The sequence below is a fragment of the Chiloscyllium plagiosum genome, unplaced genomic scaffold (genome assembly GCF_037043375.1).
Source record: "Chiloscyllium plagiosum isolate Xiang-an unplaced genomic scaffold, Cpla_swu_hap1 HiC_scaffold_16, whole genome shotgun sequence".
In the NCBI taxonomy this organism is placed as follows: Eukaryota; Metazoa; Chordata; class Chondrichthyes; order Orectolobiformes; family Hemiscylliidae; genus Chiloscyllium; species Chiloscyllium plagiosum.
In genome coordinates, this window is record NW_028270154.1 from 52,459,525 (window position 1) to 52,484,570 (window position 25,046).

Below are 25,046 nucleotides of genomic sequence, written 5' to 3' on the forward strand. Positions count from 1 at the left end.
TAGGAATAGCTCTAGACTATTCTTCTCTAACACTGGAAGATGATCAAGCATTTTCAATAGGCCAAAGTAGCTGTCTGACAAACTTCCCCAAAATTAACCTGTCTTTTAGAAGACAGAGGGGATCTGATTGAAACATATAAGATATTATTAAAGGGTTGGACACTCTGGAGGCAGGAAACATGTTTCCGCTGAAGGTTGTTTCCGCAGAGGACACAGCTTAAAAATACGGGGTAGACCATTTAGGACCGAGATGAGGAGAAACTCCTTCACTCAGAGAGTGGTGGCTATGTGGAATGCTCTGCCCCAGAGGGCAGTGGAGGCCCAGTCTCTGGATTCATTTAAGAAAGAGTTGGATAGAGCTCTCAAGGATAGTGAAATCAAGGGTTATGGAGATAAGGCAGGAACAGGATACTGATTGATCATATTGAATGGTGGTGCAGGCTCGAAGGGCAGAATGACCTACTTCTGCACCTATTGTCTATTTTCTGTAGAGATAATTTGTACCTTGGAAACTCATCCAGCTTCCTTTGAACACTAAAATTGAATCTGCACATGCCACCAACTGTCTGTGAAATAAAAATCTCCTGGCAGCTAAAACAGTTCTGTCTCTTCGTAACTTATAGGTTTTTTCCTTGGTCCTCCCTAATCTATTTGGTTAAGATAGTCTATCCACTCAGACTGAAACTCATACTTTGATATTTTGTATCATTAAGCTATATCTCTTCAAGTTCTGCTTTTCCAAAGTAAAAAGTATTAGCTTTCTAAGCTGGCACCAATATCTAAAGATGCTTAAACTAGATATCAGTTCAATAGCTATTCTCTAACTTTTTTTTTCACATTTTGAATATGCCCCCACTTATTAGGAAACTAAAACTAGAGACAAATTTAATTTAGATAGACTGGGTCATGCATATGGTTCTATCATGAATGTTTAAATCCTGACAGGCTATTCACTTCTACATTATTCTCTTTCAATTGATCAGGGGCTAGAAACAAAACAGACAAATAAAGCTAGATGTTTTCAGCATGAGAATTTACTATCATTCACATTCCAATGACCAGCCCAAAATTGATATGATGTTAAATGATAACGACAGAGGACTTGAAGTCTGAGGAACCATAGCAACCTGCTGATAAGGCATGCAGCTTTTATGTTAACTAAGGAAAGGCGTCCCTTTGGCAGTCAAGAAGCTGCAGTTTTACACACATGGGAGAAAAGAGATCAGGTCCTTGTATTGAGGATTGAGTGGCTTGGACCAGCATCGTATGTGGCCTCAGTGCTGTCTTTATGTTTATTACATTTTGAGTTGACACATTTTAATCAACCCAACAATAGCAATGTCCTCAATTCTAAAAATAACCACCCATGCGATCTAGCAATCTCTTCCACCTAATCCAGCCGTGCAATCCAGACAGTCCACGCATTGAAGGAGCAATTATATTGTTTGCTCAAGATCTTTACAAAAGTCTTCCAGAACACTTGGGTTCAATTAAAAATTTCACTGCAATGACAGCCCTATAAATGCTGTCACAGTCCTCAATTCCAGTTCCATCCAGTACCATACAATATCACAAAATCTGATAGCTCTGCAGATGACTCTGCAGTTCAGAAGGGCACATCAGTAGTGCGATTTTTGGCTTAACTAGGGATAGGAGTTTGATCAGGTGCTCTGCAGCCCTCTTATGTTAATATTGTCTTCAGCAACTGTACTGTGTCCCAATTTATCTGTTGCTTTTATCAATATTTCACACCATTGCTTCACATTTTGAACTTAACCTTTCTTGCTCATTTTGGTCCTACCTCAGTTATTTTATAGTGGAGGGTTGCTTTTCAGACTGGAGGCCTGTGTCCAGTGGTGTGCCACAAGGATCAGTGCTGGGTTCACTGCTTTTCGTCATTTATTAAATGATTTGGATGTGAACATAGGAGCTATAGTTAGAAGTCTGCAGATTATTCCAAAATTGGAGGTGTACCGAACAGTGAAGGTTAGTTCAGAGTACAACAAGACCTTGATCAGATGGGCTGAAGAATGGCAAATGGAGTTTAATTTAGATAAATGTGACGTGCTCCATTTTGTAAAGGAAAATCAGGGTATGACTTAATGGGAGAAAGTGAGGAATGCAGACGCTAGTGATCAGAGTTGAAGAGTGTGGTGCTGGAAGAGCACAGCCAGTCAGGCAGCATCTGAGGAGTTCAAAACCCAACCTCAAATTCACCTGGATTGAACAGTTCATCAACTTTACCAACACCTTCCACCCCAACCTCAAATTCACTTGGACTCGCCCTCAACAACTTCTTTCCAATCATCCCACTTCCTTCACACCAAAGGGGTAGTTGTGAGCACCTGCATGGGACCCAGCTATGCCTACCTATTTGTCAGATCTGTGGAACAGTCCATCTTCTGCAGTTACACCTGTCCTACCCCCCCCACCTGTTCCTCCGCTACATTGATGACAGTATTGGCTCAACCTTGTGCTCCCATGAGGAGGTTGAACAGTTCATCAACTTTACCAACACCTTCCCTTCCCTTCCCTTCCTGGACCTCTCCATCACCATCTTTTGGCAATTAACTAACCACAGACATCTAATACAAGCCCACCGACTCCCACAGCTATCTAGACTACACCACCTCCCACACTATGTCCTGTTAAAAACTCCATCCCTTCTTCCCCATTCCTCTGCCTCCAACACACCTGTCCCAGGATGACCAATTCCACCTCAAAGTCCCAAATGGCCTCCTTCCTCCATTATCGTAACTTCCCTTCCCACGTGGTTGATAATGTCCTTCAGCGTATCTCCTCCACTTCATGCACCAAGGCCTTTGAACATCACCCTCCCAACACAACAAGGACAGAACCCCTCTGGTCCTCACCTTCCACCCACCAATTTCTGCATACATTGCATCATCTTCTGCCACCTCCAAACGGACCCCACCATCAAAGATATATTTCCCTCCCCACTCTTATCAGCATTCCGGAAAGACCATTCCCTCCACAACTGCCTCGTCAGGTCCATGCTCCCACCTGCCCACGCCCCACTCCTGGTACATTTCCCTGCCACTGCAGGAAGTGTAAAACCTGTGCCCACACCAGTCCCCTCACATCTGTCCAAGGCCCCAAGGGATCCTTCCACATCCATCAGAAATGTATCTGTATCTCTACCAATGTCATCTACTGTGTCTGTTGCACCTGATGTAGTCTCCTCTACATCAGAGAGACAGGACGCCTTCTTGCAGATCGTTTCAGAGAGCATCTCTGGGACTCCCCCTCCTACTCTGTCAAGAACATGCAGGTCCAGGGTCTCCTCCACCACCAAACTGTTGCCATCTGACGCCTGGAGGAAGAACGCCTCATTTTCCGCCTTGGGACCCCGCAACCACACAGGATAAATGTGGATTTCGGTAGCTTCCTCATTTTCCTCCTCCCCCCCCCATCATCCCAGTCCCAAGCCTCTAACTCGGCACCATCATCCAGACCTGTCCATCACTCCCCCCTCTGACCTATCACCTTCTCCCTTGCCTTCATCCACCTATCGCTTTCTCAGCTACCTCCCCATCCCCCAATTTATCTCTCAGCTCCGTCCCACAAGCCTCATTCCTGATGAAGAGCTTATGCCTGAAACATTGATTCTCCTCCTCCTCGGATGCTGCCTGACCTGCTGTGCTTTTCCAGCAACACACTCTCGACTCTGATCTCCAACATCTGCAGTCCTCACTTTCTCTTAGCATCTGGGGAGGATGAGAGTTGACGTTATGAGCATAAGCACTTCATCAGAAATCCTGATGAAGACCTTATGCATGAAACATCGACTTTCCTGGTCCTCGGATGCTGCCTGACCAGATTTGCTTCTCCAGCACCACATTCTTCAACTTATACAATTAATGGTAAAGTCCTGGGAAGTGTTGCTAAACAAAGAGACCTTGGAGTGCAGGTTCTTAGTTCCTTTGAAAGTGGAGCCTCAGGTAGACAGGATAGTGAAGAAGGCATTTAGTATACTTTCCTTTATTGGCCAGAACATTAAGTACAGAAGTTGGGAGGTGTACAGGACTTGGTTAGGCCACTTTTGGAATATTGAGTGCAATTCTGTCTCCTTCATGTCAGAAGTATGTTGTGAAACTTGAAAGGGTTCAGAAAAGACTTACAAGGATGTTGCTAGTGTTGGAGGGTTTGAGCTACAGGGAGAGGCTGAATAGGCTGGGGCTGTTTTCCCTGGAGCGTCGGAAGCTGAGGGGTAACATTAGAGGTTTATAAAATCATAGAGGGGCATGGATAGGGTAAATGGACAAGAACTTAGAACATTATAGCACAGTACAGGCCCTTCGGCCTCGATGTTGCGCTGACCTGTGAAGCCAATCTGAAGCTCACATAACCTATACTATTCCATTATCATCCATATGTTTATCCAATGACCACTTAAATGCCCTTAAAGTTGGCGAGCCTACTAGTGTTGCAGGCAGGGCATTCCACGTCCTTTCTACTCTGAGTAAAGAACCTATATCAGACAGCTATCCTATAGCTATCACCCTTCAATTTAAAGCTACGTCCCCTTCTGCGAGGCATCACCACCCGAGGGAAAAGGCTCTCACTGTCCACCCTATCTAATCCTCTGATCTTGTATGTCTCTATTATGTCAACTCTCAACCTCCTTCTCTGTAATGAAAACAGCCTCAAGTCCCTCAGCCTTTTCTCATAAGACCTTCCCTCCAAACCAGGCAACATCCTGGTAAATCTCCTCTGCACCTCTTCCAGTGCTTTCACATTCTTCCTATAATGTGGCCGCAGCAGAGTTTTGTACAGCTGCAACATGACGTCTTGGCTCCGAAACTCAATCCCTCTACCAACAAAAGCCAACACACTGTACACCTTTTCAATGAAATGAGCTGCCAGAGGAAGTGGTGGAGGCTGGTACAATTACAACATTTTAAAAGGCGTCTGGATGGGTACATGAATTGGAAGGCTTTAGAGGGATATGGGCCAAGTGCTGGCAAATGGAACTAGATTCATTTAGGATATCTGGTCGGCATGAATGAGTTGGGTCGATGGGTCTGTTTCCATGTTGTACATCTCTATGATTCAGTCCCAAAATATTTCAGGGCTTTACATATGATCTTTACATATTACCTGTCTTTTTTTTTTAATACTGATCTCCAGTTTTTAAAAGAAGTTCATATCTAGTAATTCCATGAACTGACTTTCATGGAAATAGTAAACATACTTGGCCCACATATGTACATATCTTCACTGTAAACCTTATTCTCTATCTACTGACCCCGTTCCTCTCTATGGAAACTGAGAATGAACTACACCACTTGTAACTTTGGCATCCAATTTGACCTTGAGATGAATTTCCAGGTCATTTCAGTACCAGTATTGCATCTGTCACATCACCTGTCTCTAACTTTGCTATAACCTGCCTGCTGCTGAAAACTTCACTCAAACCTTTGCTACATCTAGACTGAACTATTCCAATAACATACTGGTAAACTTACCGTTTTTAAAAAATTTATGCTCGTACAAAATAAGTAGTTGCCTGTATTCTGACTCATACCATGTCCCATTCAGTGTACTCACTGACCCTTGTTTATTCACAGTTCAGTGATGCCTCAATTTTAAGATAATCATTTCCATTTTTTTAATAACTATCTATGCCATTGTCTTCTTTATTTTTGTAACCTCCTCCAGTCCTACATTCTGAAATGTTAGGTTTATTAGGATGGTATTGGAATTGTTCCAAAATGGCCATCCTAAGGGGTCCTATTTGACTTGCCAAGCCATTGTTTAAAATGCAGGTCAGTATAGCTGCAAGCTTCAACAAGGAGTTACTCCTTCAATCAGAGGACATTTCTCTTCCCAAATGCAGGAGAGTAACATAATGATTGAAACAGTAGTAAGCAGTGCATTGTGAGGGGCTTTTCACTCAGCTTGAGGCCTGGAGCCATGGTGGTGAATCTATGGGATGGAGAAGGGAGAGTTTTAGGAATACATTCGTTTGGGATGGAGGGCTGTGACAGTCAAGGTTGGAGGGAAAGGAAATGTGATTCAGGCCATCGGGAGGGAGACTGAGAAGTCACCAGGAGCAGTGGGTACAGTGACATCCAGCCTGGAGTGTTCTTGTTCAGAGTGGTAACACAAAATTGATGCAAGTGAGAATAAGAGTTTTAAATGTTAAAGGTTAATCATGTGTAAAGATCTAGAACTGATGCCTGAAATTTAGTATTTTACTCAGTTACTGTTTTAAGTTGAAAGCTCTTAGTCTTGGTGGCAGGATTAGGCAAGTAGTGGGCGGCACAGTGGTTAGCACTGCTGCCTCACAGCGCCGGAGACCCGGGTTCAATTCCCGCCTCAGGTGACTGACTGTGTGGAGTTTGCACGTTCTCCCCGTGTCTGCATGGGTTTCCTCCCACAGTCCAAAGATGTGCAGGTCAGGTGAATTGGCCATGCTAAATTGCCCGTAGTGTTAGGTAAGGGGTAAATGTAGGGGTATGGGTGGGTTGCGCTTCGGCGGGTCGGTGTGGACTTGTTGGGCCGAAGGGCCTGTTTCCACACTGTAATTAATGTAATCTAATCTAATCTAAAGTAAAGCAAGGCCTCTGCTGCCGAACTGGTGAGATCAACCACTAAGTATCTACCTGATTTTTATGTGGCAACTGGTGAGCAGAGTGACCAGAGTCTCAGTAGTATGGTATGATAGTTTAAGGGCTTTGAGGAGTTCAGTGTGAAGAAGAGTGCGGAGCTGCTCTTTTCCCCTTTCTCGATCTTCAGCATCAAGTAAAAAAGTTGCACAAAACGAATGAGTTTTGAAAACATTCAAGGGTCACATTTCACGAAAAACAAAAGCTCACCAAGTGGGGTCTGAAGCAGCATGGGATGATTAGCCCTGGTAAGTAAAGTCTAGGTCAGTATTTCTACTGTGCAATCTTTGAAGTAAAAATTGGCCTTTAGTTGAAATGGAGTTGAAAGTATGAAATGCATGTCTTGAAATATGGTGGAGGCAGGGTCAATTAAAGCATTCAAGTGGGCATTGGATGATTATTTAGAAACTATGTGCAGGAATACGGGGAAAACCCAGGAAACTGGAACTCGGTAACAGAACCAGTATAGCACAATGGGCTGAATGGCCTCCTTCTGTGTTCTAACAATTCTCTGAAGTATAAGGATAAGATCAGGACCCTGTTATAAATGTTCTGGAACAGTCCCATGCAAATATTTTGTGCAATCTTCTCCTGCTTACCTCTAAGCCACAGCTGAATACTACCAGTCTTCCAGCATGGTGAAGCTATTGAGAGTTAATCCCCTGGTCGAGATTGGTCAATCCAGGCCCTAACACTTTGAGAACAGTGCAAACATGCAGGTGTGGGCCACAAGTGTGGTGGTGTGCCTCTATCTGGGAGAGAGGATCAGTTTTTTGAGAAAATGTCACATGATCCAAAATGTAAACTCTGCTTTCTCTTTTTTTTTTGGTTAGTGCCATATTCAACTCGGAGACAGGCTGATGAATCCATCACCATTTCTTATTGTTTAGTACAATGGCTTTTCTTTTTAAAGTAACAGTTAAGAAAAGAGACTGGACTATTCAAATTTCTGACAGTTCTGCAGCAGAGTTCTAAATCAGCAGAAAGTCTGCTGACAAGGCTTGTGCTGATGATGTCTGATGGCTGAGCGCCAGGTCTCAGATACCTCCACCTATTTCCCTGGACCAATACCCCACCACGGAACGTGAGGCCATTGTGTCGACTACGGCCACTAATCTCATTTCATCTGGTGTTTTTCCTCCACACCACAGCACTGCCTCCAGCCTGATGGTCTCCCAACCCGGACAGCTTGCTTCTACCTCCTTTCCAAAGTCCACAAACAGGACTGCCTGGGCAGACCCACTATTTCTGCCTGCTCCTGCACCACAGAACTCATCTGTTCCTACCTTGATTTTTTTTTCTGCCCTTCTACAATCCTTTCCCACTTGCATCAGAGGAATTTCAGATGCATTGTCAGTTTTAGAATTTTCACTTTGTGGGCTCCAGCTGCCACCTCTTTACCACGGATGTGCAAACCCTGTACATGTCCATCCTCATCAGGAGAGTCTCCGCTCTCCTCCTCTTCCTTGTAAAAAGACCTGAACCGTCCCCATCCACCACCACTCTCCTCTGCCTGACAGAGCTTATCCTTACCCTGAACAACACTTTTATTTAAAATAAAAAATTCTCTCAGTTTGTTCACCAGTTATAAGAAAGTGAGGACTGCAGATGCTGAAGATCAGAGTCAAGAGTGTGGTGCTGTAAAAGCACAGCTGGTTGGGCAGAATCAGCATCATTCCTGATGAAGGGTTTATGCCCGATATGTTGATTTGCCTGCTCCTCGGATGCTGCCTGACCAACTGTGCTTTCCCAACACTACACTCTCGACACTGGGCCCTAGTTATGCCTGTCTTAGTTGGGCACGTAGAACATTCCTTGTTTCAGTGCCATTCTGGCCCCCATCCACAACTCTGTTTCCAGTATATCGATGATACTATCAATGCTCCTTCCTTCTTTCATCTGGAATCAGAAAAGTTTATCAATTTTACTTCCAATTTCCATCCCTTTTCTCTCTCTTTCACGTGGTTCATCTCTGACTCCTCCGTTCCCTTCCTCAACATCTGTTTCTATTTCTGGGGATAGGCTAGCCACCAGTATTCACTACAAACCAACCGACTCTCCTAGTTACCTTAACTATACAAGCTCTCACCCTGTTTTTTGTAAAGATTCTATTCCATTCTCATAATTCCTCCATCTCCATCACATCCGCTCTATTCGTTTTAAAATAGTGACTGAAAAGGATGGACCAGATCTAAAATTGCAAGTTCTAAATTGGAGGACTGAGGTAAGAACGTTCAAAAATTGATTGGGGGTGGAAGTTTGCAGATAAAGAGAGTCTGAAATATGAGGCCTTCAAAAATGAGGTAACGAGAGTCCAGAGAAAGTATGTTCCTGTTAGGGTGAAGGGCAAGGCTGGTAGGTGTAGGAAATGCAAGGTGACTACAGAAATTGAAGTTTGGTCAAGGAAAAAGGAAACATACATCTGATATAGACAGCAGAGATTGAGTGAATCCCTAGAAGAGTATAATAGGACATTAGGAGTATTCTCGAGAGGGCATAAAGGGAACATGAGATAGCTTTGGTAAATAGGGTTAAGGAGAATCCAAAGGAATTCTACAAATACATTAAGGACAAAGGCTAACTAGAGAGAGAATAGGGCCCCTTAAAGATCAGCAAGGCCACCTAGGTGTGGAACTGCACGAGATGGGGAAATACCAAATGAGTACTTTGATTAAATTCCTGAGTACTTTGCATTAGTGTTTATTGTGGAGAAGGATATGGAGGATAGAGAATGTGGGGAAATAAATAGTAACATCTTGAAAAATGCCTATATTACAGATGAGGAGTTGCTGGATATCTTAAAATGCATAAAGGTGGATAAATCTCCATGACCTAATCGGGTGTACCCTAGAACTTTGTAGGAAGCGAGTGAAGTGATTGCTGGGCCCCTTGCTGAGATATTCTGGTCCTGAATGTAGTGAAACTTGAAAGGTTTCAGAAAAGATTTACAAGGATGTTACCAGGATTAGAGGGTTTTTGGTATACGGAGAGGCTGAATAGGTTAGGGCTATTTTCCCTGGTGCTGAGCGGTGACCTCATAGAGTTTATACAATCATGAGGGGCATGGATAGACTAAATAGACAAAGTCTTTTTCCTGGCACAGGGGAATCCAAAGCTAGAGGGTGTAGGTTTAAGGTGAGAGAGAAATGATTTAAGAGACCTAGGGGCAATTTTTCACACAGAAGGTGGTGCATGTATGGAATGAGCTGCCAGAGGAAGTGTTAGAGACTGGTACGGTTACAACATTTCAAAGGCATCTGGATGGGTAAATGAATAGGAAGGGTTTAAGAGGGATATGGGCCAAATGCTGGCAAATGGGACTTTATTAATTTAGGATATCTGGTCTTCATGGACGGGTTGGACTGAAGGGTCTTTTTCCATGCTGGACATATCTATGATGATGTCAACTACAACAAAGGGGCCTCCAAAATGTCTACCCCAGCATGTAGTTGATCTGACCCTCCTCTGTGTCTGATCCATCTGCCGCACTTCGGCCCTCACTCCCTCTCTTCTCCCCCCAGCAGTGATAGGGACCTATTTGTCCTTGCTTACCATCCCACCAGTATCCAGTCTGAGGATCACCCTTTCCTGCCACTCCAGTCGGATGCCACCACCAGAGGCCACCCTCACCTCCCTTGTCAGCCTTCCGCAAGGACTGTTCCCTCCAGGACACCCTGGTCTACTTGTCCTTCACTCCCAAAAACCCCCATCCCTACCCCACCCAGCCCAGATCATGGCATTTCTTCAGCAACTGCAGAACCTGACTGTTTACTTCTTTCCTCAGTATCCAAGGGTCCAAACACACCTTCCAGATGAAGCTGTGCTTTACCTGCACTTCATTCAATCTAACCTACTGAAGTCACAATGTGGTCTCCTCTACATTGGGGAAATGAAGTGCAGACTGAGTGCCCACTTCGCTGGATACTGCCCATAAAATAGACCCCGAGTTTCTAGTTGCATGCCACTTTAACACACCACCTTGTCCGCTAGCCAACATATCTATCTCCGGCTTATAGCAGTGTTCCAGTGAAGCTCAGCGCAAGCTGGAGGACCAGCACCTCACTTACTGCCTTTTGGGATTCTACAGCCTTCTGGGCTCAATACAGAGTTCAACAATTTTGTGGCTTGAGGCACCTTTTCCCATATCTTTCTCCCAACCCTCACACACCAGGTCGTATTAGAACATGGTCTGTTATTACACATAACACATTGTTAGCCACTAATACTCCTGTTATTAGTTATTCATTCTCCTAGGCTGACCATTATACCAGTTGGACAGTCACAGGAGTGGATAGAGTCATAGAGATGTACAGTAGGGAAACAGACCCTTCCATCCAACTCATCCGTGCTGGCCAGATATCCCAACCCAATCTAGACCCACCTACCAGCATCCGGCCCATATCCCTCCGAACCCATCCTATTCATATGCCTTTTAAATGTTGCAATTGTACTAGTCTCCACCACTTCCTCTGGCAGCTCATTCCATACATGTACCACCCTCTGCATTAAATATTTGTCCCTTAAGTCTCTTTTATATCTTTCCCCTCTCACTGTAAACCTATCTTCTCTCCAGGAAAGAGACTTTGTAAATCTATCCTATCCATGCCCCTCATGATTTTATAAACCTCCATAATATCACCCCTCAGCCTCTGATGCTCCAGGGGAAACAGCCCCAGCCTGTTCAACCTCTCCCTATAGCTCAAATCCCGTAACCCTGGTAACATCCTTGTAAATCTCTTCTGAACCCTTTCAAGTTTCACAACATCCTTCCGATAGGAAGGAGACCAAAAGTGCATGCAATATTCCAACAGTGGCCTAACCAATGTCCTGTACAGCCACAACGTGACCTCCCAACTCCTGTACTCAATACTCTGACCAATAAAGGAAAGCATGCCAAACATCATCTTCATTATCCTATCTACCTGCGACTCCACTTTCAAGGAGCTATGAACTCCAAGGTCTCTTTGTTCAGCCTTACCATTAAGTGTATAAGTCCTGCTAAGATTTGCTTTCCCAAAATGCAGCACCTCACATTTATCTGAATTAAACTCCATCTGCCACTTCTCAGCCCATTGGCCCATCTGGTCCAGATCCTGTTGTAATCTGAGGTAACCCTCTTCACTGTCCACTACACCTCCAACTTTGGTGTCATCTGCAAACTGTTCTTCTCTATCTCCACCTATCGTTCACTCCTTACACCCACTTAAAAAAATCTTTTTCCCTGCTGCCGTCAGTTCTAAGCATGTGATGGACCCGAAACATTACTCTCCACAGATGCTGCTACCAGACCTTCGGAGCCTTTCCAGTATTTTCTGTTTTTCCTCCAAATGAGGAGACGCGTGCTCCGAATGACGTCAAGTGTTTTCCATTGTAGTCGGGAGGCTGGTGCCCAGCTCCCCTTCTGATTGGATGGTCTGGCGCTCGAGGTAGCGGTGCGTCACAGCCCGGGGTGATGCTGGAGGCGGGGGGGGGGGGGGAGGATGGCGTCACAGTATAAAAGGCGCTGCGCCGTATAATCGAGCTGGAAGTTGTTTTTCAATCGTTCGGGAAGAATCTGGGTGGTGGCGCGCGCACACACACCCACCCGGCAACGCAAACCCTCTTCCACTCTCATCCCGAATACCCCACCCATTCATGTGAACTGGTCTGGACCTGAAAGCTGCACGATGTTTCAGTGTAAGAGGCTGAAGGCCTGGGGCGGCCTGTGCCCCGCGCTGCTGTTACTGCGGTAGGTGTTCCCCCCTTTCACACAGCGGAGTGTGTATGTGTCATCACTCGGGGACGTGAGCATCATGTCTTAGTCAGTGCAGGGCAGAGGGGCGCACTGCGGCGTCAACTGCTGCAGGATGGTGTCTGATCCCTTTTCCAAAAGCTTTTATTTTGTTTTAACAGGTGAAGCGATCCAAACACTTGCTTGTGTGTTACCCCCGGAGTGGCCAGTGGTCAAACCGCTCTGATGGCTTCGAATGAACATAACGTTCCTGGTAATTTAGACTCGTTTCTCCTGCTGCGTTTTCTTCCCTTTTAAAGGCACAGCAGACCTTTTCTGAATTTCATCCATTTGCTGTGGCGGGTTGATTGCGTTTTAAGATGGAGTTTTTAAGTCAATGTAAATTATATCGTGCGCCGAATTTAATAGTCTAAATTGTTTATAACAGCACAACTTGAAATTTTACTTTTAAGTGCACCTGAACCTGGCGTTATTATCGACGACTGAATGTTGCTGTGGCAATTAACACGAGGAATGTGATCTAATTTAAATTAAATGTACTGACCATGCCTTTTGCAGCTATCGAGCATCCTTCGAGCTTACTGGGAAAGCTGTCCCTACCCATTGGGATGCACCGTAGGGCATTCAGTTATGATGACGCCTTGGAAGATTTATCGCCAATGACACCCCCTCCTCCTGATATGGGAAGCAATATATTGTGGAAACAGCCTGTTATTCCAGAGCGGAAATATCAACAATTATCTATGGTATACGTTTTATTTATAATCATTTGAACCATTGCAGTAATATTGAAATGCCTTTATTTCTTTACAAATTGAGTTTTCTCTTGTGTAATTTTAAGATTGCTGATTTCTGTGTAGGCTGCCTGATGAAATATTTTTCCACAGAAGACTCGTCAGTTTTTTTTTCTAGATTTTGACTCTAGTTTGCAGTGATCTTTTCTTTTTTTTTATTCTATGAACTGTCTATTGACACCACTATCAGTCAATGTATTGGAAGCAGGGTGGCTGGCAGGACTTGGCAGTATTTACTCAGTAAACAAGAGCAAGCAAAGTTTGTTTAAAAGCAATTTCTACTGACTAGCAGCAATTGGAACATAACTTCTCCCAATAAAATCAGGGTGAGTTCTCCAACAGAATACAACATATAATTACATCTCATATACTTTCAGTTGTCAGGTGAGATTTGATATTTTCCTGATCTTGTCCCTTACGGCATAAATCTTGCTGCAGTGTCTGGTTTTCATGAATAGTAGCACAAACTGGATGTTGTATAGGGCCCCAATGTTTGTGGCTAAGATGACTCCTCTCCACAGCTTGTATAAGCAATTATCTCTACTCTGGCTGGAAATGGTATGTGTCTAGTTGCATTTGATGGAGGCTTTTCAATCCAAGGACTTTTTCAAGCAACATTTTGGACTGCTATCAAAGAATTCATTAGATTTTTTTTCTCTGATTACATGCTGTGTCTCATCAGCCTGAAAACAGACCATGTCTCATATGCAGGTGACTACCAATACTACAATCCTTCTCAGACTGCAGCATTTTGAGAAGTAGCTCGCTACCACCTTCGCGAGAGTCTCTAAAGTTGGACCAAAAAATGTTGGCCAGCCAGTCATGCCTATGTCTCTTGATAAAATTAAAGAAAAGGCCCTCTGCTATGTCAAGTACTGAAATGAGGAAGCTTCTACTCAGACTAATTGTTTTTACTTTGGGACTGCTGAAATTTTTTTTTCTGTCTTTCTCTACATTTCTTCTCTTTTTATCCAACAATTTCAGGATTGGATTTCTAGCTGCGACCACCCCCCCCCCCTCGTTTCTTTTTAAAATAAAAATACAAGGCGCCACTACAAAGGCTCTGGTCTTCAGAATTGTCGCTTTGTGGCATTATGGTCGAGTGTCTTAATATCTGTTTATATTGTGGGTATTATTGTTTTGTGATGCTCCTCTGAAGCAAATTGGCTATTTTAACCATTTTTAAAAAATATATTAAAGCAGGTTGTTGGTATGGGGGGGGGGGGGGGGGGTGGAAACAGATCTGTAAAAGGTTGGTCTAATTTACTTGTCCCGGTATTATGGCACGCCACTGTGACCACCATGTCCTGAGGTCTGACTTGAACCTGGATTTTCTGTCCCAGGGTTTGGCACACTACCACCATTACAAGTTTTCCTCAATAAAGATATTTGATTGCAATCCTATCAAGGAGCTTTATATGCTGCCTGACAATTTGATCATAATATTCTCTGCTTTGACTTTGAAAATATATTACTGTTTTGATATGGCATGCATCTGTTGCAAGTTGACTTCCAGTTTGTTGCTCTTTTTTCAAATATACCATAAATTCCTGACACTAGTGGGACACATGTTTGGTATACTTGTGACTGTAGTAAAGTGTTTTGCTGCTAACCTGATACCTGATACTTTCTGTAAATCACTTTGGCATGTCTTCAGACTGTGACAGATGTATAAATGCTATCTTATTGAATAATTTTAAAAATGTGACTTCGCAGGTTTATTTCAGTGATTTTTTTTGTCTTTTGTTTGGGGAAAATGATCTGAAGGGTTATTAAGCTTGGAGCCTGTAATTTTGGAGAGTATATAAATTGAGGGAGAATTATGAAACAGTTAACATTGGTCCATGCAGATATTATACCAGTCTTCTCTTAGACCTGTTTTACACAACATTGTGCAGTATTTTCAAATTGATTTATTTTTATACTGGCAAGCTTCTTTTACTAGTTTAGCCCTTTTTGACATTCTTCATATATGTATTAATTAAAGTTGTTCATTTGTAACAGCTTTAATATATTTAAGGTTCATGAACAGGTCTAGAAATGAATGGTGCCAGTGTTTGGAAGAGAAGTACAAGATTTTGTGGCAGTTTTAATCAGTGCTGCAGATTTTGAAAAAAATTAAGTGAAAATGCATAGATCTGTACTGTAAAGTATTATCTATTAAATAAGGAAAAATACTTGCCCAGACATAAGGAAAGCTTAATTTTACAACTGTTATTTATGCAACAAGTGCAGATTTCAGCTCTTGAACATTACGCAAATATTTATGCATAACAATTGCAAATTCAAGAAATTGCATTATGATTTAAGTATTCAACAAAAAAAATGTTTCATTACTTCATGCTTCTTTCAGGTGGAAGATGGAGAAAATGTTTCATCTTCAATTGTGGCGCCATCAGCTGAAAGCGAGAGCAAAGTCAATGTGGTGAAAGCCAAGGCAACTTCTGTCATCATGAACTCACTTATGACAAGTAAGATGTCAGTTTAAACCACTACATTAAGATTTGCTGATTCAAACATGATTGTACATCTAAATGCAATGGTAAAGATTTTAGAAGATATTGTCATGTTGTTATTTAAACCACCTAAAATAATGAAATAGTCTACATATTAGCTGTACAGGTACATAATCCTTTACCTGAAATTCCAAAATCCAAAATGCTGCGAAATTCAAAGTTTTCTCCATGAAGATTTTTTCTGCATAACAAGATTGTTTGGCATGTGATCAGGTGAACCAACTCCACACCCACTCAACTTGTGGGCGGCACGGTGGCACAGTGGTTAGCACTGCTGCCTCACAGCGCCAGAGACCCGGGTTCAATTCCCGCCTCAGGCGACTGACTGTGTGGAGTTTGCACATTCTCCCCGTGTCTGCGTGGGTTTCCTCCGGGTGCTCCGGTTTCTTCCCACAGTCCAAAGATGTGCAGGTCAGGTGAATTGGCCATGCTAAATTGCCCGTAGTTTTAGGTTAGGGGTATGGGTGGGTTACGCTTCGGCGGGTCGGTGTGGACTTGTTGGGCCGAAGCGCCTGTTTCCACACTGTAATGTAATCTAAAAAAAAAACCCACGTCACTCAGATATGGTGGTGGTGTGGCGCTTATACCAGTCACACATGGGTCTGCTGTTTGCTAAGATTCTTTGTATTTCACTGTGAAAATGTCATATATTCTGAATTCCGAAATCTGCAAAACAACTGCCACCCCCCCAGGGATTTTGGACAAAGGAATGTGTACCTGTGATAATTATAGCTATATTTCCACCTTCCACCCATTCCAGATCCCAATCATTATAATCCCAGATAACCAACTCTATTGAGTATAGATCTAAAATTAGATATAGATCGCCGTCCTATCAGTTTGCTGGTGTAAAGCTGTCCAGTGTTATCTCTCTCTGTCACAACACCATTTGTCTCAAATATTAATTTGTTCTTTTTTTTTCTCTCCAATTATTGCACTCAAACAAAAAAAATCATGATTGCCTTCAAACGTTTGGAATATTTCTGTGCCTTTCAACTGCAAACCCACATATCACACCACTTATGTTTATGACACTGCAGTCTAGGCAATCCTGGTCAGTAATAAATGATCCCTTATTTGGCTGTTCTAACTGCTGCTTCCATTAACCATGTTGACCATTACCACACTGTCGCATTGGTGAAAGATATAATCCATCTTTTATACTATAGTTTACTGGTTCCATTTGAATGTGTCTAATAATGGTGGTATGTGTATGTTGATTTTCTCTTCTCAGGATTGCCTTTCCTAATTATAAACTAACCAAAATTTCTTTCAACTTGGTGTAAACAAAATTTAAAACCATCTTTTTCAAGTTTTTTTTTTTGCTTGTACTACTTCAGCTGCCTCAACAACCAAAATCTGTTAGCTTAGGTCTAAGCAAAATACTAAGCTTCTGAATACATGCCCTCCCTTGATCACTATATTACCTGCTTCTGCCTCTTGCCCACTGACGTCACAACCCCAGTGTGTTTTCCTCACCTATGGTGGGTTTTCTCCAATACTCACCTGGTTCACATTGTTTTACTTCTTGTTACAAAGGCAAAATTCTGGAAACGTTAAAATAACTGCAAAAGTGGTGCGGGTCAGACAGGGGGTAAAAATGGAAGATGATGTTCTGATAATGTCTCTGGACTAGGTAATCCAGAGACTGTGGTTAATGCTATAGGGATATTAGGGCTTCTTAGTGTCAGTGGAAGGGATGCAGGTATTTGGATTAAAGTGAGACTAAGATGTCAAGCAAAGGATAGTCCTTTTTAAAAACTCTGAAAAGCGAAGTGAACAGAACATCTATTTGATGGCAGACTTTTTCTTTCTATTCTTCTTCCACTTTTTGCTTTTAGAAATGTAACAGGTTTTAAACTTTTTCCAAGTCCTGAGTACAATTATCAATTTCACATTCATGTTCCCCATTACTGTTCTGCAATTCATTTAAAATTCTACCTACTGTACCAATTAAGCTTTGCATTTCATGGGTTGATTACACTATCTGTTAATTCCAGGATTGATATTCTTCAAATGCTTTCACTTCCTCATCCCTCCCAACTCATAGCTTCATTTCATTTACAACATTTTAAGAGACATTTGGAGTAATACATGAATGGGAAAGGTTTGGACAGATATGGGCCAGGAGCAGACAGGTGGGACTACTTTAGTGTGGGATTATAGGCGAAAGTGAGTACTGTAGATGCTGGAGATTAGATTCCAAAGTGTGGTGCTGGAAAAGCACAGCAGGTCAGGCAGCATCCGAGGAGCAGGAAAATCGATGTTTCAGGCAAAAACTCTTCATCAGTGTGGGGTTATGTTCCACATGGACTGGTTGGATTAAAAGATTGGTTTCCATGCTGTATGACTCTGACTCGTCTTCACATTATTGTTTAAACTTTACTTTTCTAAAGGAGTCAACTTTTATTCTCCCATGGCCTTCACTCACTAACATTTCAATACTGTTCGTTCTCCAATTTTCTTCTGTCTTGTCTCTTCTATTTTGCTTTTAGCTGTTACCTGGAATTGTTTGATTTCTCATCACTTTGGACCCTGCTTCAATCAACTCTGCATTTAATTTTCCATTTTACATTCTAAAATTCTCTTGAGGCATCATTCCCTTTTGTAAATGAAATTTGTTATTGTGTGTCATCTGGTTAAATAATTTGGGGGTATTAAATATCAGCTCTGTTGCTATTTTATAACTTGCAGTTACCATTCTCTGTTGAATATCTAGTCGACGTGTTAATGATTTTCTTAAATTTCAGTATTTGTTTTTAACATTTTAATTATTAGAGCAGACACAGGAAAGCATACAGCGATTTGAGAAGCAGGCTGGTCTAACAGATGCAGGTTACCAACCACACAAGGGCCTTGTTGCAGAGGAGGCCAGCTATCACCGTGTTGGGGAAGCCTTACAGGTGAGAATGGAGTACTTTTTCACCTATGCGTTGTGTCCATTCTCACCTTTGCAGGTATGACAGATAAAATCACTCCATCTCTGTTATCCTAATGGACGTGTTGGCACCTTTTCTGTTTTAGTTCTTTTTTGCTTTGAACAGCCATGTTGAGGCTATTAATAACCATTTTATTGCTAGATCATCACATTTTTTTTTTAAGTGATTCAAACTTTTGCATATGTGAAAATCATGGATAAGGGTTAGTCCTGGTCTAATGCTGTAAACTTTCTATTGCCAATCTTTTATTGAGATTAGATGACAAATGGGTTATTCAAATATAAGAAAATCCTTGATCCCATTCAATTGAGCAATTACCAACAGAGTTCACTTTATAACTTTCTACAAAGGTAATTGGCTATTTTTGTTCTTTCTTGCCAAATTTGAGGACCAGCTCCTCTTAAAAACAAAATAGAAAATGTTGGAAGTAGGTCAGCCAGCACCTTCTTTGGAAAGTAGTGTTTCAGGTCCATTGTCAGCTGCTGACTAAGTCGGTTGTGTAACTCTCTTACTAAGTCAACTTTTTGCATGAATACCACAACTATTTGTGCCTTTGAAGACAAAACTTTCCAAGGTACTTACAGCAGCATTATCAAACAAATATATTGTCATTTAAGATTGCAGCTATCTGGTCTTTGGCTACCTCTTTTAGTATTTATGTTTGCAATTCTTTTAAAACAGAAATTCAAGATACAGAGTGTGGATTCAAAAAAAGAAGATAAGCAGATATCCACATCAGCCCAGTCAACACCCACAGGGACTCCACAGGCCTCACCAATGCCAAATCGCAGGTACAGAAATTATTAAAGAAACTGGCAAAATACCTGCAAGCCAAGTGAACTTTAATCATACAATAAAATTTGAATTACTAGCTTTAAAAAATAATCCAAAATTATTACATCTTGGCCAGCTAAATATTAACCATAAAACATCCATTCCCTAAACTTTGATAACTGGCTTGTGTGAATTAGTGCCACTGAGTGACAAAGAAAATTGAACTTATCATTAAGGATACATGTGGATAAACTGCATCCAAGAAGGACAACATCTGAAATGGCTATTCTTTATGCTGGTAAGATCTTGGGGATGTTGTCCAACATGAGCGAGTAATCGATTGAAAATGCAAACCACATTCCACCAGAGAACATCTATTTAATTCAAGTAGAATTAATAGTTATACTTTCAAAGATGCAGAACTATTTACAGATTAATTTGTGGCAAACGGAAGGTATTTTAATAATCTTCAGACATGTCATTGTCACACCTCTGGAACAGGTAGGACTTGAACCTGGTCTTCTGACCTAGAGGTATGGATGCTACCATGGTGCCATACGAGCACTGGTGAAACACAGTACTGTACACTACCCGCGCCAATTATCCTCCTCCTTTGCATTCCTAACCATAGAAGTACCTTTCTTCATTTGCCAATTGATATCAATTATGTTGTATGCTGATTGGCTAGCTGCTGCACAAAATTCACAATCATTGTTGTGGTTCTGTTCACCGAGCTGGAAGTTTTTGTTGCAAACGTTTCGTCCCCTGGCTGGGCGACATCATCAGTGCTTGGGAGCCTCCTGCAAAGCGCTTCTTTGATGTTTCCTCCGGTGTTTATAGTGGTCTGTCCCTGCTGCTTCCGGTTGTCAGTTTCAGCTGGAGCATCTCGGAACTGACTGCCAGACAACTGCGACCCCTAGGACTCATAACGGCACACAAACCAACAGCCACGCTCAGACAACAACTCACCAGAACGAAGGACATGATACCCAACATGAGCAAGACGAATGTAGTGTACAAAATACCATGCAAGGACTGCACTAAACACTATATAGGACAAACAGGAAGACAGCTAACAATCCACATACATTAACATCAACTAGCCACGAAATGACACAACCAGCTATCCTTAGTAGCCACACACGCAGACAACAAGCAACATGAATTCGACTGGGGCAACACTACTATCATAGGGCAAGCCAGACAGAGAACAGCCAGAGAATTCCTAGAGGCATGGCATTCATCCACAAACTTCATTAACAAACACATCGACCTGGACCCAATATACCAACCACTACAGCGGACAGCTGAAACTGACAACCGGAAGCGGCAGGGACAGACCACTATAAACACCGGAGGAAACATCAAAGAAGCGCTTCGCAGGAGGCTCCCAAGCACTAATGATGTCGCCTAGCCAGGGGACGAAACGTTTGCAACAAAAACTTCCAGCTCGGCGAACAGAACCACAACAACGAGCACCCGAGCTACAAATCTTCGCACAAACTTTGAATTCACAATCATTTTTCTGATGCTGTCATTGCGAAGTCATAATATTAGGAAACTAGACCTTCACAAATACTAAAAAACCAATAGTAGAGTGGAGAATCTGTTGTTGGGAGCTGAGCTTATTTTGTGGTTCTTTATGCCAGCTCTCAGAGAAACTTAGTTTTTGTGATTTTTTTTTTTTAAAAGACTTATTTGTGTCAAATCATGCTTTGCATTGAGGTGGAAGAAATATTTTAACTATTTTTGTTTTGGTGATGGTTTCAGATATTTGTTTGGCCAGGGAGCAACTTCTGATTTGAGCAGTAAAAGTCTAGATGGAGACTTTTCTACACTTTCCAGTGACTCAACTGCAGCTGAAAAATGGAGACCTTTCATGCTTACGCAGAATTTCAAAGCAACTGAACCAGGTGGGAAGTTTGTTATTTGAGCATGCTTAATACCACTTCAATCCTAACCTTCTGAATATTGCCTCTAGTTGAGCGAACAAGTCTTTTTGTGCAGCATCTGATCAGTTGCCCTTTTGAAAATCCATATGAAATATGTATGCCCTTAGTGTATTTCTTCAAAGTAGTCTATTGCATTCCATTAGATCTGTCAAATGCAATATATCTTGTACAAAGATCCTTGTCTTTTCAATTCAATATTAATTTTATCCTATTCCAATGAATGTTGAAACTTGCTTGCGTGACAACCTTCTGAAAGCTTGCTTTTAGTGAAATTGAGTGACTGGTCTGCAGTTACCAGAATTATTCCCATTTTGTTTTTTGAATTGAGCTGTTGTGTTGTTAACCATTCTGACCTTTTTAGCTGACCAGTCTGAATCCTGCAGCTCTCTAGCAGCATTTAGCTCTTTTTAAGACCTTTTTTGTGGCTTCCAAACACTTTGGTTGGATTGCATAAACATAAAAAGGGTTGAACATTAGAAGTCCGTCATGCTGCATTTTTTTTTTTAAATTTCAAATGGCTTTAGCCAGAACATCATTGGGCTCTAACTAATTTTTGAGTGATACTTACACCATGATTATAGAAGTTACCTCTGGTTTGTGAAGCAAGTTCTGTGGTATGACCATTACTATCATAGGGATGCTAAAGTATTTAATTTGCTGTTAGAAGCTTTTATAAAATCATGGGAATCATTAGTTGGAAGTTATCTTCATTCCGCATGTTGGTTTGTTCAAAGCATGATTTTGCTGGCAAATCTTAGTTTGGAAAAATGTCCAATTCAAATTGTATTCTACTTCACATGCACATCATGCATTCTAACCAAACTCTGGGAATTTGCCAAGTGTTTGATTTAAAACTGAAATGTCCATCCTGTGGCTCCCAGTAATATTTTTGATTTTAAAAAGCTTTTGAAGTTCCCCAATTTTAAAACATCTAACCTCCTAATAAAGCGGCATTGCTGAGATTTTTTTTAAACACTTCAAATATGTCAATGTCATTTATGTAAGTTTTCATTACTGGCTGTTTCTCTAATTTATTTAATTGACATTTCTGACATTTAATGCTAACAAATGCATTTATTTTTCTCCAGGTGCCTTTGCTATTCAAAATTACAAAGGTTTACAAAAGCCTTCCCCTATGGACATCATGCGTACTCAGGGCACTGCTGCTCAGATAGCAGAAGATCATGCAAATTTGAAACCACCCAACATGGAGCTATCGGTGCTAGAAGGACAAAAAAAGCAGCCTCTGCGTACCTGTGTTGTAAAGCCCAGAGATCTAAATATCTTTGCTCCTACAGGCTTTTAGTGTATTACACCATGTTTTAAATTGTGTTGGCTGTGTGCACCTGTTTGAGAAAACCTTTTTAACTTCCTCCTTACCCACAAGATCATTATTTGCTATTGTCTAGCTATCCTTATTCTTTTAAAGACTTTATTTTTAAAATGAGGGACAAAATTAGCAGAGAAGGAAGAGCAGCTTGAATTCTGTTGTAGAATCAGAGCCTGTTTGGAATACTTAAAATTCAATGCTCATTTGCACCAAAAAGCTTGAATTGCAGCATTTCTGTTGTCTTTACCATGTTCACTGCTCCACAGCCAAAAAAGAACACTTGCAGCCAAGTTGGAAAATGAGAGCCTTGGTGTTGATATGATATGTGCTGAGGTTTCTGGTTATAATCCACACTGACTAGCAAGCTTGGTTTCATGTAGCCTTGTAAAATGTAACTAACAAGGTGTTAGGAAATGCATTTTGGTTCCTGTGAGGTCAGGAGAAAAACTGTTGAGATAGCACACAATACTAAAGAGCCACCTGTACACCTCTATTTATGGAATTGTATGATAGTTAAATAAACTCTTGCACCTAATTCTGTGGCTGTATTTCAGGTCCTGTTTTTTTCCAGTTTGGCATATGTTGTGGTAACTATATTTTATAATGGGTGACTAAACAGACTTGCTGATCAAAGATGTACTGTGCTCAAGCCTTTCTGATTTGATGCATTTTAAAAAAAAAAATCAAGAACTTTGTACAAATCAGGCATATACTGTAAATCTAGTTTTTTAAATAACAACATTGTGGTACAAATTGATAGGATTTTCTTTTGTATCTAGATGTGTTGCTAAAGGTTTTTGTAAAATTTTACAGTCCAAGTTTATTTTTCATGAGACAAATGATGCATTCCTTTTTCATGGATTGATTTTAAATTGACATTTGAACTCTTGACATTACAACTCTATTGATACCATGAACACTTTTTTTTTGTAAGTGAGACTTACTTCTAAAACTGCCATAGGTCATTTTATTATTTATCAGTATTTCTGTTAGGGTATTTACTTTTGTCTGGTTGGTTGTCTTCAGTCTAAACTACAGATATGTAGAATCTAGATACTGAGCAATTGTGATATTCCTTTAATTTAAATTGTTAAACTGAGCATTTAAAACCTTGGTTAGATTTTTAATCCCTTGAAACAAGTGGATTATTATCAGTATTAAAATAACAATTGAAAAATTTTGTTCATTGAAGCATGCTTGTTTGTTTTTATCGCATTCACAGTCAGGAGAAATTGTTTGCAACTGATTTGTGGTGTATGAGTCCTAACTGTAATTGTTGCAAGATTTCTACCACTGGTGTCTAGGCATAAAAGCAAATGGGTTTTAACAGCACCAAACAATTTAATTCTCATGTTCACCATTATGCCTCATTTTGCTCAAACACAGTCCTTTCACTACCTCCATTTTCCTTTCTTCAGATGTCAAGCAGTCCTTTCTGTTTAAAAGTGATTTGCCTATCAAATCTGCCACTTAATCCTTCTTCCCACTACTTTTGATCTCTGGTCTCCTGCACTGTTACAGCAATGTTTCTGCTTAAGTTAAGCATCTGGCACTTAAGTATCTTTATGACTTCTTTCTAAAAGAAAATAGTCCAGTTAAGCAAAGAAAAACCTTAAAAAGGTAGCAATTGTCTAAATTTTTAACTTCTCCAGGATCTGGATAAGTACTGATTAGCACCACAAGTTATTTTTAAAAAATTGATAGAATGTGGATAATGCTGGCAGGAACAGTATTGCACACTTCTAATTGCCCTTATAAAAGTGATGGTGAATTGCTCCCTTAAACTGCTGTAGTCTATGCATGGAAATTACTGTACGTTCCTAGAATTTGATCCAACAAAGATGTATACATGTTCAAGTTAGTGGGATGTGACTGGATGGTTCCATTGATGTCATTATCCTCCTGCTGCTAGGGTTAGAAATTGCAGATTTGGAATGTGCTGTTTAAGTCTTGCCACGTTGCTGCAGTGTATTTTATTGTCTACACATACTGCAGCCAAGGCGTGTTGGTAGTGGAGTGGGTGAATTTTTACAATGGTGAATGGGATGCCAATCAAATGGGCTACTTTGTCCTGAATTTTGTCAAATTCCTATTTTGTCATTTAAACTCATCCAGACACAGTAATCTATTGTCCTGCTGAATTGTCTTGTTAATTGTGGGCAACTTTTGGGAAATTGAGAGAAGTGAGTGCAGAATCTCCAAACCTTTGACCTTGTATAGCTACAGTACATGATTGATCCATTCAGGTTTCTGTTCAGAGGTTGTTGATAAAGTTTTGGTGATGGGAGTGTCATACATTTGTGTGGATCGAGGTCATTTCAGAAGACTTAATTAAAAATAAATCACCTTTCTGAAAGCCTAGAGTCACAAATAGCCAG

At 41.3% G+C, this 25,046-nt stretch overlaps 1 protein-coding gene across 1 annotated transcript; it reads left to right on the forward strand.

Moving 5' to 3' along the window:
• The first annotated feature begins 12,138 nt into the window (after positions 1-12,138).
• kiaa1191 (KIAA1191 ortholog) lies at positions 12,139-23,850 on the forward strand. The gene is made up of 8 exons (XM_087995383.1): positions 12,139-12,360; positions 12,525-12,616; positions 12,922-13,109; positions 15,511-15,628; positions 18,452-18,576; positions 19,294-19,403; positions 21,157-21,299; positions 22,427-23,850. Exons 2-8 carry the CDS (start codon positions 12,589-12,591, stop codon positions 22,642-22,644), a joined length of 930 nt encoding a protein of 309 aa, XP_087851509.1. The 5' UTR covers positions 12,139-12,360; positions 12,525-12,588; the 3' UTR covers positions 22,645-23,850.
• Positions 23,851-25,046: the final 1,196 nt, after the last annotated feature.